Source organism: Arctopsyche grandis, chromosome 8 (assembly GCF_051622035.1).
Source record: "Arctopsyche grandis isolate Sample6627 chromosome 8, ASM5162203v2, whole genome shotgun sequence".
Classification (NCBI taxonomy): domain Eukaryota; kingdom Metazoa; phylum Arthropoda; class Insecta; order Trichoptera; family Hydropsychidae; genus Arctopsyche; species Arctopsyche grandis.
Window position 1 is genome coordinate 10,221,842 of NC_135362.1, and position 16,190 is coordinate 10,238,031.

At 32.5% G+C, this 16,190-nt stretch overlaps 1 protein-coding gene across 1 annotated transcript in view; it reads left to right on the top strand.

Moving 5' to 3' along the window:
* Nucleotides 1-3,982: 3,982 nt before the first annotated feature.
* The window catches only part of Sarm (sterile alpha and armadillo motif), a 112,150-nt gene continuing 99,942 nt past the window's right edge, over nt 3,983-16,190 (top strand). The window contains exon 1 of the mRNA XM_077436799.1: nt 3,983-4,347. Coding sequence (XP_077292925.1) covers nt 4,105-4,347 — 243 coding nt within the window. The 5' untranslated portion in view covers nt 3,983-4,104. The remainder of the gene's footprint in view (nt 4,348-16,190) is intronic.

The following is a 16,190-nucleotide window of genomic DNA, read 5'->3' on the forward strand; positions in this document are numbered from 1 at the left end:
GTAATCATAGTATTATATTATTCTTATGTTGATGTACAGCATAATAGGGAAAAGAGCTCAAAAACCTATTTACAATTCTTATAATACATCTAATACATAATATTAATTTAAGACTCTCTAAAGTCGATGACCTAAAGCATATTGTGTTTAGGTAATCTGTGTATATATCTGAAGGGTATAGACATTTTGTTGTAATCACCGAGACTCTTCACAAGTGTGTTAGTATGGTTATTAGTCATTCTGCCATAGAATCTACTGTTTAGTTTGCTAGTAATATCTGTATTATATATGGCATGCAGTTTTTTCTATTTAGTATATATGGGTGTATTATAAATTATTTTTAGGGATTTATTTTGTATTACTTGGACTTTGGAAAGGTTAGTATTCGAGGCGTTATTCCATACAGGTGAAGCATATGTTAATAATGGTAATATGAGCGCGCGATATAATTTTTTTTTATTTTGAGTTGATAAAGAACTATGGCGACATAAAATATGAAGACCCTGCATTCAGTATATTTGGAGAAATAAAATAAAATACAACTCCTAATCACTCGCTATCCATCACAGTGCGGCAGGTGTAAATGAGAGCTAACCCCGTATGTCTACCCTACGAAGAGTGGAAGTGGTTCAAAACTTACAAATTTCGAACGATTAGGAACGGAAGGTTTTTCATCGTGAAAAACGTAGTATCGTGAAGATTATATGTAGGAGAAAATTCAACATTGTAACTGAAAAAGTTATCGCTCAACTTTCTGAAGCTTTGTTTGTCCAAGTAAAAAAATGACCAAGTGCAATAGAAAATGCAACAAAGCGTGACATACCATGAAATCATAAGTGACGATAATTTCATCAGTCGTTAGGTAGTCGAGGTAATGATCCTCTTCTGTGGTCAACAAGTTCAATGTACACGAATCAGAAATAGATTGAAAGCACAAAGCGGCGACAGATAAATCGGATGACCAGAATGAGAAATTGGGTAAATCCAACCGAGACACATAATTTTTAGGCGAGACGCTAAAGGAGATTCTGCGAAATGTAGGATAATTCGGGACACACACATCACACATATATACATATGTACATATAATGCTGATGAAGTAAAAATCTTTTGATCATATGTAATTTATTATCACAACGCTACACACCCATGCCAAATTTGGGACATGGCGATTTTGTGACGCTAATTTGGTATTCTGTCGACGCAGATCGATGTCTTGATAAAGTTCGAATGATTGACGATTCGGATTCATCGAAATTCACAAAATCAGGGACGCATATCGAATCATCACTTAATAAATATACGTTTTTATTTTGAATAGTTTAACTGGGTCGATCTTCCCCTTGTGTTTATTTTATAAAAAACAACTTGCATTTGAATGTAATTTGTCATTTTACGCGAATCCCAAATAGAAACGTCAAAGTGGCGGGCAGACGGCCAGTAAATTCAGTTGAGTAATCGAAAAAGCTTATGAATGTTGTATTTTTATCTACGAATCTTAATTGATTGAGTATTTTGTACTGTTATCTGACTTTCAATCCAAACCGCGTTTTCATTATTACTAATTATGAGTCCTTAATATTTTGGCTCGTGCATAAAAGTGAGTGTTGGCCCTGCATAATCAAATTTTGGTCACCGATTTCGACATTAGCAGAGCGTGACTTCCTCTGGAATAACGACCAAGATCCGCTCCGTTGCTTTGGCTAATGTGTGATACGACCTTGATCCTTTTTATTCGACTTCTCAAGTCTTCACTAGCAAAAAGACCAACAAGCTAAATAAACACAAGAAATGCCCTGAGGCACCTTCGAATACGAGGTTGGGATTATTTCAATTCAGAATCGTCCCAAGCATGTATGAAGACTAAACTAAATTTAGATAGCAAACTTTTTTTTTAGTTTTGGATGGATACATACATAAAAGATGCACCGAACAAAATCAAGACAACATTTTTTTAACTCCCGAATATATTATTTGCATACATTCATTCATTCACTCTTTATGACTTTATGAAATTCATGCTTGACAGCCATGAAAAAATACCCTGTAGAGATAACGCATATTTTTTCTGCTATACACATGTTTCGTGTTTATAAGAAACCCTTTTTGATAAGTTGAAACGCAAACAACACGAGCCTTAAAAATAAAATTTTATTGAAAAGATAACAGCACCGCAAGTCGTTCGTGGCTAAGCCGAGCGAAATGCGAAATTTTGCCATTCGTTTTCAACTTTTATTTCAATTGATTTCAAATGTTAAATTTCTATAGTTAGTTAAATAGTTTTATATATACATACATACATATATTGCAATATGCACCAAAGAGTGAGAGTAATCGGCATTTTAAGTTGTGAAAATCATTTTTGACGGATCAACACTTAACTTTCACCTCATTTCGTCCACTCGCAATAATTTCAAATTAACGTACTACTATAAGTAAAAATGTTCTGTCGATAGTATGGATGTACATACATTTATACCAACAATTGCATTTAGAACAGAACTGTGGAGTGGGGGAGTCGTGGAGTTGTAGCTTTTCGGATGGAGTGTTCAAAAATTCAAGCTACTTCGACTCTGATTTCGCGATTAAATAGCATTTATTTATGTATTTAATAATTTACATATAGAAATATTGAATTACTAGCTAAGATTGACTTACCAATACCCAATGTATGTACATGTTTATGTAGATTTGAGACACAATGTTTCTATCTTGTCTTTTTCTCATGTTTAGGTCAAATTAAAGACAAAATTAAATTTTATTAGTTGCATGTACATATACAATATGTATTCATAAATAAAATATGTAAAAAACAGATTACATAAAAGTTAATGATTTACACACATCACCTCAATATATGTATATATGTACATATACATACATATGTGGCACTTTAGTAATTATATTAAAAATGTAATATGTTCGTAAATTAAACCCAATGGTAAAAATAGAATCATAATCGGAATCGGAGTCGAATTGTAAGAAATGTGAAGCCTTATATTTTCTCGACGACTTCACAGCCCTGCAAAATAATACATATGTATTTACTGTAAGTCACTTGTCCGACTTAATATTATTGTTTCAAAAGCGTACAGTATTATTTTCAACCAAGATATAATTTCGGATCATGTAACCGCGCAAGATATTATAAAGATATTCGTAAATTAACTCAATAGAAAAAATAAATAAAATCGGAGTTGAATTGTAAGGAAATGTCGAAGTCGTGTATTTTCTTGACGACTTCACAGCCCTGCAAAATAATGCATACTTACTGTAAGTTACTTGTCCGACTTAATATTATTGTTTCAAACGCGTACAGTATGATTTATTATTTTCAAGCAGAGATATTTTCAGTTTATGTACCTTTTACAAGATATTCGTAAATTACCTCAATGGAAAAAAAATTAAATCAAAACGGAGTCAGACTGTAGGAAAATGTCGAAGTCGTGTTTTTTTTTAAACTTCACAGCCCTGATTTAAAAGCTAAATCAACTTTTGCTAATTTTCCGTTTTTAGAGTTTAAATACTTTTATTGTACCCCACATACATATCAACACTACATATAATATGTATAAAAAACTCTGCATTGTTTTATAAATCATTAATAACTTTTTTTGTCGAGTTGGCTTATTATTAAAGGCTCATGCAACGAATCTTTATATATGTATCTAATAAATCATTTTTTTCTCTACATCGTATAATAAAACTTTTAAACTTCAACACAAATCAGCGTTAAACTAAAAATTGAAGCATCGCAAAAAATAAATTACACCTACACGCCGAGTTCAAATAAAAAAAAATAAAACAAAAACAAAAGCGTAACGTTTTTCAACTCGGAAACAAAAGAGCAGCGCGTCGGCCATTTTCGTGAAAGTCGTGAAAATTTGACCGAAGACGAAATCGGAAGAGGGTTGCGGAAAATTGACACAAGATGGCGGCTTCGCAGGGGTGCGTGGAGGGAGTGAGGCACGGTTTGGTGCGCAGGCGCGTGCGCAACTTAGTCTCGGAGTCAGCTCGTGTCGGGGCTGCTAAGAGGTGGCCGCGCGTCGGCCTCTCACGAGGCGGAGTCGCCGCTCGAGGCGCTCCGCCCCCGGGCCCCCATTCATGGGCAACCAGTGGTGCGCGGGACGGAAGCGACACGAGAGTCCCCCGCAGAGACCGCAGACCCCGCAAACACCGCCGTCGAAGCGCGCCCCCGGGGACTACGCCACCATGGTGGTGGTGCACGCCCTCGTCCAGACTCCGACAACCGAAAAAGACGAAAAAAACGAAAAAAACGAAAAAAACGACCGAAAACAGAACGACCAAGCGATCAAGCTCAACGGATTGCCGGCTAAATTACATCAGGTATTATCACACGGACTCACGTGCTGGCCGATTCGACGTCACAACAACACTGCTTCTGTAAACTTGCAGATAACGTATTTGTATTTAAATTATTCCATGTATATATGTATGCATGTATACATACATATATCTAAATAATCGTAACATTTAATATATATCGTTTCACTGACTTACATATATACATATACATATGTATCTCATGAATTAAATTTTGTTCAGAGGAAAATGAAAACTGCTAAATGTATGTAGTAGTTTTGAAAGTTTCACCTATTCATGGATTTCGGAATGAAAGATAACATAAAAAACTGTTTTTAAGACTAGGTTGACACTTTGTGGTAGTAATACTATACATATGTATAATATAACAGTATTGGAATTTCATCGGAAAACTTTCAATTATTGATAAGGTAGAAAAATTCATTGGGATTTGAAAACACATACAAAGGTGTCGTAGTTTGCTTTTTATGACGCTTGTATAATGTTTCAATTTTGGGTTTTTAAATATTTTTCATTTTAGAAAAATATTGTATCAATCATCATTAGGAACAAGTGTTTATTTGTAGCATTTTGAAATATGTAGATGCCAATTTGTGTGATTTTTTCGCATTTATTTTTGTATTGTCTCATTTATGTATTTATATAACGCTTATTTAATCACGCCGATCGTTTGTACATACGTATGTACATCAGTGGCGGACGGTGGGTGTTAATACCGGGTGTGCTGTGTATGCCGTAGGGCATAGGGTATAAAATTAGCAATTAAAAAAAAATACTCGTTTTGCATTACAAAAATGTTTAATTTATTAGTTATTTATACATAAGTTCAATGCGACGTTTCTGAGACATAAACTTTTCAATCACGTCTGCATAGAATGTGTCTTTCTGTTTTAATTCCACCAATAACTTTTTTTCTATTGAAATTAAGCTAAGGCCACATAATCTATCTTGACCTTGCGTACCTCTATAGCAAGTTTTTATTCTTTTCAGCGCCGAAAAAGAACGTTCTGCTGAAGCTGTACTGCTTGGTATCGTTAATATTAATTCTCCCAGCTTAAACACCTCTTTAAAACCAGATTCGAGGTTATTTTTTGTCATGAATTGTATTAATTCATGAACAGGTTTCTCTGAAAATTCAGAGCTGGAATATAGCACAATGAGTTCGTTTTTCAATCGAATATAATCAAACAGTGATCCATAAAAATCTTTTAATTTATTAATTAAAACATTTGGAAAATTTTCTTTATATTCGTCATATTTATCATTACAAAGAAGGTGAAAATATTCTAATTTGGAAAGTGAAGAATATCTACATTCGACTTGTGCGATTATGCTATCAACTATTTTGAAATATAATTGACGAAATGAAGTTTTATCTTCTACTTCTGAATAATTTTTTAATCTTTGTGGCCTACGATCATGATCATCATTTTTTTCATTTAAATAATTATTCCATAACATTTCAAAATTATTATCCCTTTCGTATTTCAGTTGCTGCAAAACATCATTAATTTTTTTACAACAATATAAAACGTCCGAAGATTTAGATTGAAGAATGTTATACAAAACATCAGTTATTCCAAACAGTTTTGAAAAAAATTGAAGAAGTTTAATTGTTTGAAAATCCTCTAAAAAGCCTAAAAACCCTCGTGCTTTTATAACAGTATCTGTGTCCCATAATTCACAATTTTCTATAACATGTCGAAAAAAATCTGTAAATTGACTTCTGTATTGTTGTACTGTGCTACTTAAACGAGATGTAAAATTCCACCTTGTGGGTGAATACTCTTTTGGAAGATTTTGAAAAGTATGTAGACAATCCATTTAAAGTTTGAAAAAATGATTTACTTTCTTTAATATCAGAAAGACCTTGCTGCAATACTAAATTCAATACATGAGCATAACAGTGTGTAAAAAGAGCAAAAGGATAAGCATTGAGGACTTTGGATTGCAAACCATTTACGTGTCCACTCATTACACTTGCTCCATCATAAGTCTGTCCAACCAATTTGTCTTGAATTTTAAATTCTTCAACTATGTTCACCACGTGACGGAATAGACCATTAGATGTTTTATCAGCACTAACGTCTGTAAAACTAATAAACCGTTCATGTACATTGCCTTTACATACAAAACGTAAAACTGTTGAGAGCTGTGATTTTGTCATTATATCTGAAGTTTCATCGAGAATAATAGCAACAAAACTTGCTGACTCTACTTCATTTTTTATATGAACTTTAATAACATGAGCGATTGCTTCGATTATGTCATTTTGTATACTTGGAGAAGTACCACGAAAGGTAGTAGCAGTATTTAAATGAGTATCTAAAACAGAATCATATTCTCGAAGAGCATTTAGATATTCAATGTAATTGCCTTTGTTTACGGAATTACATGACTCGTCGTGACCTCGCAGGGACAGTTCTTGTTTTCCTAGATAGATTATTGCGTTAATAATTCGTTTTAAAACATCTCTATTTTTATTTACTTGTTCATTATGTCGACTTATTTCGGCTTTACGTTGACTGTCAATTAATACGTCGATTCGTTGTTTGCCAAACATTTGTATGGAAAGAAATGATTGAACGTGTGCCTGCGATCCTTCGTGTTTCTTCAGTGCTGCTGTCAAATGGTTGAGATCAGCAAATCCTTCTTTGTTCCACACATTAATATCTTTGGAGAACAATAAACATGGCCAGCAGAAAAGTTTGGATCGAATTTCACAGCCTGTAATCCATTCGAATTTTTTATAATTTGAAACGCAAAAATGTCTAGTGTAAACTTTTGTTTTTTCTTTATGCAAACTGGATAAATTTGGAAGAGACGGACACGGTTTCCCATCTTTAATTATTTTTAATTTTATCTCAAAACTTCTATTTGAAAACGGAATAGTTAAAATGTCTTGAACACTGTTAGCCATTATTAGTTATTAGAGGTATGACTGAGATATGACCATAAAAATACGAATGTGCGAAAAAGTACGAGACCACGTGTCGCATCGCATTCGGTCAATTGCCGACTGTTGCGCGGTGCTCTGAAGTCGTAGCACACCGTACGTCTTAATATCGCGAACAAACCTATACAAGCGAATATCCGCCTGCACACTCCAACCAAACCCACCAATTTGCTGCACGGCATAGGTATTCTCTCGTCGCGGCGCACAAACTACATCTAACATCACACAACACGCTGCAGACTGCACACCACACCATACACCATACATTTAGCGCACGCGGTAAATACACCATACACATCAATGCCTGTTTATACAACAACACATTATTTTGTATTAAAATACTACTTTATGTGGTCTTTGGTTTTCACGGGTGTGCGCCGCACACCTAGCACACACCCAATATACGCCACTGATGTACATATATATATACGTTACACCGACAGTGTATGTTCAGTTTCGTCATATAAAATGGTTAATTGTCACACTGATTGTTTGTAAAGACGTTACATCAACGATGCGCATGCGCAATCTCTCAATCGATGAAGAATCGATTTTTAAATGCATAAACCAGATTATTATTCATCTAATAATAGTCATTTTTTAAAAATACATATACATAGTAATACAAATATTAATAACTAGTGGTTTTACCCGGCTCTGCTCGGTGTTTGTAATATAAACAGCTTAAACATGGCAAAACAATCTAATAGTAAACATTCATTTGTTTTTTTATTAAATTTATTTGAATCGAAAAAATATAATATTCAGCGATATCGATATCATCGTCATAGAAACTTTGATTTGTTTTCGATGTTCCCAACAAACCTTACATACAAAGTCTGTTGCGAAATTACATATACATATATATACTAGATATAAAATGTGTTATATAGTATGGGAATTCATCGAAAATTATGTTTAAAAACGAAAACCATGTAAAACATAGAAGAGGTTAGTAAAAATACATATGTACATATATGTATGCAAAAACTGGACATTCTAGTCACTAAAATAAAACATAAAAATGCTAAAATAAAAAAAAATGTTAAAAACAAGGGTGTCTAACTATCATACTCATATTTATTTATATAAAATCGTTGATATTTTTATTCTTGGTCGGAATTTTTGGACAATTATAAAAAAGAATATACTCTTTAGGTGAAAAATATATAAAAAAATAGATTCGAAATCTTTATTATTTTTAATCATTTAAATAAACAACCCATCATTCGGTGAAATGTTTAACGGTATATATGTATATACATATGTAATTTTCTATATAACATATCGTCAGTATACTGACCTTAATTCAAAAATTGGATGTTTTGAGTTTGTTATTGAATTTTCAATAAAAAATTAATAATAATTTAGGTCACAAAATAGAGAGCTTCAAACTTTTTGATTTTAGAAAAAAATCGATTTTCTCAAAAAAAAAAAAGGATTTTTGACTTATACATAGCTTCCTGTCGATATGTAATGACAAGTAAATTTTTTTGCTAAGATTTCGCCCCCTCATCGTTTTGAGCCCTGTGCTACGATATGCAATGAAAAGTAAATTTTTTTGATAAGTTCAATTTCGCCCCCCCCCCCCCCCCCCATCGTTTTGAGCCCTGTGCTAAGTTCGCGTTGTAACTGGTAATTACGACACTTTTATCTTCAATCTGTATTCTTCTCACGAGTCATTTATTTTTTCTTTCAAACTTTTTTTATTAGGCTGTATTTATATGATAAACGACAAAGCACTCGAAGATTAATCTTAAAAAAAAACTGATGTTGCTTTGTTTGGTTGTATAATATGTATGTATGTTACATATGATTCTGATTAGTGTACGCTTGTTTATTAAATTTGTTGATTTACAGTTATTAGTAGGACAGGATATTACATGATGCTCCATAGTTGAATTTATCCGAGCCTTCCTTTTGCATCGATTTACTATCGCGTGGAGACATTATTTAATGAAAAATAATCCCTTACTGGTCGTTTTCTAAAATTTTTTCAAACGCCTCATATACATATGTACATATGTATACTACTTCGGTACATAAATATTTTAAAATTTGACATCAATTTAGCTTGAATAATTTACTTGGTCATTATATATTTAAAGTTTTTGTTATAGCCTATTAGTCAAAACTTTGCTTGCGATAGTTTTATCTCGAACGGTTTACATATGTAGGATCATTCAACGACGGTGGTTGAGTTGCGTACACATACATATGTAGTTGCAAAGTTCTTTAGTACATTTTAATTCAATGCATTTAATTCTGTGCCTTAAGTTGTATTTGTTAGCAACATTCGATATTTTCTTAACGACTCCGCTCTAGAGTATAGTCGACCATTTGCTAGCAGGTTTAAAATATGAGATCGATTGCTAGCAGTTAATTATTTATATATTAACTAGTTAGTCAGTTCGATCACAAGTAATTAAACCTAACTAGCACTACATAAATAATTACTTGTGATCGAATTTCCTAACTAGTAACCACATAACCCCAGCTAGCAGAATAGCTCAGTGGTTGCGTTTATGTTTAGTACCAAGAGATTATTGGGTTCGATCCCGGGCTAATCTTTAATATACGCTGGTTAGACGTGGACGTCTGTGGGTCCAAGTCGATCGTTTATTATCAGAGTTTGCCAATTTTATCTGATCATTGTTGAAACGGCTCCTTAAAATTGGCAAAAAATTATCCTACCTCCTGTTACAAATCTTCTGTATTGTGTATGTACAATTTGTAAAAATGTATGTACAAGTCTAAAAATCCATAGATGTCTCAATGGATTAATAATTAATTAATTAATTAATTAACCATTCCATCGCCGTAAGCACACCGGTGTGCGCTCCTTCGTATTTAAAGCTATGACTCGAAATTAATTTTGATTTCTTCACAGTGACATCTATAAATATCCTATGATACTAATGAAATTGAAAAAAGTCAATATTTTTCGTTATTTTGTGATATATTCAAGAGGTAATAATGTCAAAGGTTGACATTAAACACATGTAATAAAATAATCAAATCGGTTTCTAAAAACGCGTGGTGATTAAGTGGTCAATTGTTAATTTCGTGTTCTTCAGCTTCTCGAAATACAGTGATTTATGTAATAAAAAATGCTGCAATGTTTGTAATTAATTGTCCAGGAAGGCGCATTTGGGCCTTCCTGGTATATATCTATGTAAAAATAAGAAAATAAAAATAAATAAATAATTGCATGCTAGCAATCGATCTCATATTTTAAACCTGATAGCAAACGATCGACTATACTCCTGAGCGGACCGTAATTTAACAGCAAGTATTATACATATCTACATATATGTATTACATATACATATACATAAATACCTATGTATGTATGTATGTATGTTGATACATTTTCATACCACAAAATTGAATAGCTCTACAAATTTGCATCTGCGATCCCACCTAGCAGAAATCGTGACTATAATATTCGCCTAATTGTATTATTGTTCGGCCAAATTTCACGCCACTGAACGCTTATTATTTGCAATAACCGTCTGGCTGTCGTTTGGTGAAACACAAGGGTCAAGGGTCCTATGTAATCCCAGACGTTTCGATAGAAATAGTTGACCTCAGTCACCCACTTGCACACAAGTTGGGGACGCGGTTTAATATCTATTTACGTTCCGGGCTGGCAATGTCGTTTGTGAATGTACGCACTCTTTATTATACAGGTCTGCTTGAGAAAAAAAAAAACGGTCAAAATAAAAATAGCGTTAGCTTCTCGCGAAAAGGCGATATTTCTTCTCGAGATTTTACGATACCGCAATTCGAGGAACGTAAAATTAAAACGATGAGTCCGAAAGTCAGAATAGAATTGTACATGCATATATACATACATATGTATCTATTCACGTAGCGAGACGATTGCTTTGTGGAAAATTAAATTTTCTTTTTGTACGATGTTACGCGTTTATTATGTTAAAGTTTTTCTCCATTGTGGGTAAGTGTTTTAATGCATTTTCGTGACTATGCACTTTTTTGGCAGTGCACAATTTTTCAAATTTCTAATTTTTGTGCACACTTGTCAAATTTCTACTGATGCACTCGTAAGTGTAGCATTTACATATGTGTCGGTATTATGTTTGAAATATCGAAGTACAATTTTGTTATTCAATAGACGACGTACGTAATATATCAAGATTGTTTTCAATTTTGGTTTTTTGTCATCAGAAAATCAGCAAAATTTTAAATATTGCTTTGTCGATGTATTTTTGTATTTTCGGAGACGAATTTTGAGGTATCGTTTTTTTTGCTTGTATTGCATGTGAAAATTTTTCGACGAAAATCTGATACGGTTTTTCCCAGAATTATATTATAGTTGTTAGTTGTTAGTTTAAAATTGTTAATTGTTAAATAATGCATTAGCAATTTGATATTTAATAATTAATAAATAAATTTCGAGTTCAATGTTATTTCAATTCGCGTAATGGTAATTTTTTATGCAATTTTCTGCATAGAAGAACTTAAATTAACTGTGTCGTTGCGAATCATATATTACTATTGTTTGTTCAACGGTCGGAAAACTTCGAAAATTGCTTTTTTGTTATATTTTTTAATCTTTTTTTGGACCGAGTGATGTCTGCGAATTACGATAATTTGTGTCTTTCTTCGAGACCAAAAGATGCGAAACAAAACGGTTCAACTCCTTCAGACGACTCTGCAAGAAATAAAAGAAGAAGGGAAGATTTACCGACGACCGGTTTCAAACAACGGAGACAATCCTCCGATTTTAGATGTCCTTGGTGTTGAAATTTAGTTCACAATATTATAAAACTGGTAACTTAATTTCTATTAGCCAAGAGAATGTGTCATTTGGCTATTTGGAAACTAATTCCATTTGAAATCGGTTTTGTTCTGAAGTCACGATCTATCGAAAAAACTGGTGACACTTTTGAATAAAAATATTAATATTTTTTTTCACTATCCGTATTATCTCTGAACGAATAAACCATATACCATATAATTTTTGTTGTGACAATTTTTTTAAATAATTTTCGTGCCGATTCTGCGAAATATTCGAACGGTTTGTTTGGTAAAAAGTAAGACCACAGTTGTATGTAGCTCGTAGTAAATTTAAGATAATTATGCTAATGATAGTTTGTTTCCGCTTTTGCCAATTCAATGTTCAGTTTCAGCTGATTCACTAGTAGGAATTTATATGTGTATTACAATTGGTACATTGTACAATAGTAAAGTTTATTTTCGGCGTAAGCTGGGGCAAGGTCGCTTTTATGAGCCGAATTTGCTCACGCATGACTTCATCAACGTGCTGTCTTACATAATGTATGTAATATAACGCAACATAATTGGTAATATTCGGGGATGAAAATCATCTTACCTGTACGTGTTGTCACCGAAAATAGACGATTCGGTGCAATAGCCTCGCCGTGAGTAATTTGACCTTCTCGAATTCGGCGGATAAAAAAAAATGTCATACCTCGTCAATTTCGCACGTGCTTAGAGGACACGATGAGTGTTGCGGCGTTTGGCGTTTTTGTCGCGATGTGTCGATTCAAATGCTCGTTGCAAATTATGAGTCGAATCGTCCTGAAATGGGATATGCTGAATGTGGTTGTTGGTAAAATCAACACTGGGTCGATTTCGTGGAGTGCTCGCTTCAAGTCTAGCATCTGTTTTTATCGTCAATCATTCACGAACGGCCGGAAGTGTCGACTTGCTCGGGTTTGAATTCGTATTAATGCGCTTTACATATTTCGGAATGGGATCGTTGTCGTTAAGTGTGTTTTCTATATAAATATTAATCTAATCTTGCTTGCGAAGGAATCTAATGCTAACGAGGGAAATTAAAAAGTACGTGGCTAATATTTGCAAACTGATTTTTAAGTATTGTTTTTAGTTTTTGTAATAGCTCCAATGGAATTTATGTTTTTATCTTCTGAACATACTCCTACATGTGTAGTTGACAAAAAAATGTTGTAGGTGATTCATTTAAAAAAAGTTAAGAACTTTTTTCCATATTGCATAAATTTTTAATGTACATATGTATGTATATTTGATGATTTACATATTTGAACAAAAATTTTGTATAGCACTTACGAAATTACATTGCAAAAAAATTGAAAAAAAGAGTAAAAACATTACTTTCGATTGAGAAAAAAATATTCAAATAATGCTATGGTCTGAAATTCATCATCGTCTATTGCACGTGGAAAAGTTTTAGCTAAATCCATTGAGCAGTTTATATGGAAGAAAAAATCTAAAGAAAAATTAAAAGTAGAAGATCATGACCACGTGATTAGGGATAAATATGTATTTAATACAAGTCAGGCTCGTAGTTTAATTTTATCACATTTTTAATTTCATTTTTTGACTTTCCACAATTTAATTTTCTATCTTTCCATCTTTAGTTTAATTTTCTTCCTCTAGTGTTTTCATACTAGTTGTGAAATTATACTTTCACTGTCGTTTTAGGGAATTCATGTTCCGAATGCACTTTCGCTGAATCACTGAACATCCGCCACCGGAAATATTAGATGATCTCTGACTAAATAGCCAATTTTAATTGGAATCATTAGGTACATACCGTTTTTTCTTACTTCTTTGACTCTTTCAACCAAATCTTTATAGTTTAGATTGTTTATCAGAGTGTAGTTTTTCTTTGTTGTCAATTTTGACAATATTTTGTAAAACTGCTTCCTACATATGTACATCATATGTTCGTTCATTATTTTGCTTGAAGAATTCTAAAAACTATTTAAATAAATAATACGATTTTATGAAATGTGTGATATGCTTTCAGCGACTGAGTTGGCGAAAATATACTTTCACAGTAGAATACAGATTCACTGTTACATACACACGAAGTTAGAAAAAAAAAACAACAGCCCTGTCCATACAAGATTTTATGTGTAAACTAAAAATACTATGCATATATGTGAATGAAATGAGCCACAGCTAAAACTATTTTGAAATTAAAAGTTGAAGCATATAATATAATAACTAATATTAAATGACTTGGCTTCGCTTTGATTTCTGATTTTCCAACAAGAAAGAAAAACCTGTCAGGGAAATGTATAGAAAAAACTTTTGTTGTATATTAAAACTCTTTAATCTGTCACACGAATAGAAACGTCATTTAAAATTATATCAACCGGATATAGGTCATTGCCGTGAATTATGACTGAGGATCGTAATTGAAAATTGTTCAGTTTGCGTCAGTTTCTGATTCACGAGTTAAATCACAGCGTCCACTTTAGATTTCCACGAAATTTTCATCGGACACGTACATACGTATGTACGTGTCCGTCGGGATTTCGCCTCGTCTCGTGCAGATTTCATTGGGTTACACGACAATTGGTGCAAGTCCAAAATGTTCAACGACAAAATGTACCCGAAAATTAGTGCACTGACAAAATGTACCCGCGACAAAATGTACCCGCGACAAAATGTACCCGCGACAAAATGTTTAAGCGACAAAATGTTCAAAAATGTTCAAAATGTTCAACCGTATCCAATATTTTCTTATTTAAATTGAAAAAAAAAAACTTTCTGAGCGTATGAACTCCAGATTACATTGCATTAGTTTATATGGCAGGGCTTCTCAACCGTCTCCAAAATTTTCTTTATTTCAAATGAATAATTTACTTTTTATCGTACACATCGCGGGCGTTATTAAATTAGTATAAATGACAGGGGTTCTCAACCGTATCCAATATTTACGTATTTAAATTGAAAAAAAAAACTTTCTGAGCGTATGAACTGCAGATTACATTGCATTAGTTTATATGGCAGGGCTTCTCAACCGTCTCCAAAATTTTCTTTATTTCAAATGAATAATTTACTTTTTATCGTACACATCGCGGGCGTTATTAAATTAGTATAAATGACAGGGGTTCTCAACCGTATCCAATATTTACGTATTTAAATTGAAAAAAAAAACTTTCCGAGCGTATGAAATGCAGATTACATTGCATTAGTTTATATGGCAGGGCTTCTCAACCGTCTCCAAAATTTACTTTATTTCAAATGAATAATTTACTTTTTATCGTACACATCGCGGGCGTTATTAAATTAGTATAAATGTCAGGGGTTCTCAACCGTATCCAATATTTTCTTACTTAAATTGAAAAAAAAAACTTTCTGAGCGTATGAACTGCAGATTACATTGCATTAGTTTATATGGCAGGGCTTCTCAACCGTAATATAAAATCTTATAATGAAAATAAATAAATAAAAGCCAAAATTACAAATCTTTTCTTCATATGAAATAAGTTGTATTCAGTTGAAAACAAAACAAAAATCATTTAAACATAATATGAGCATACAAAATAGATAAAGAAAAAAGATCATCATTTGACATGTATTTTTAAAATCATTTTTAAATTTTTTACTTAATTTTGTAATAATATTTATTTTAATAAATAAACAATATTCAATTAAAATAATACATCATTAATTGTAAGATTAAAAGTGATCTGCTCTCAAATAATGGAATCATCATAGTTCGAACTGTTGAAATGCACATGTCATTAAATTTAAAACATTAAAACACAAAATTTATCAATTTTCAGATTAAAACAATAATTGTTAAATTAAAAATTTAAAATACCTAACATCAGTGACAAATTTAGTTATAATATAATTGCTTATCAACAGCTACCGCTGCATAAAAAATATTGATGTCATTTAAAAAATTTGAGTATATTATGACTTAATTTATACATTCTTAAATAATAAGAAATAAATAAGCAAAAAGTTGTGCATTTGATGGTTAATTCATACGTTCTTCTCTCGCCTTTACTCTTCTTTGAATTGGGCGACTTCATGTTTTCGTTTTTTGGAGCAGCTCTTTTTCCCCTTTTATATAATTATATAGTTCAATGCACGACATTTTATAATACATACACTT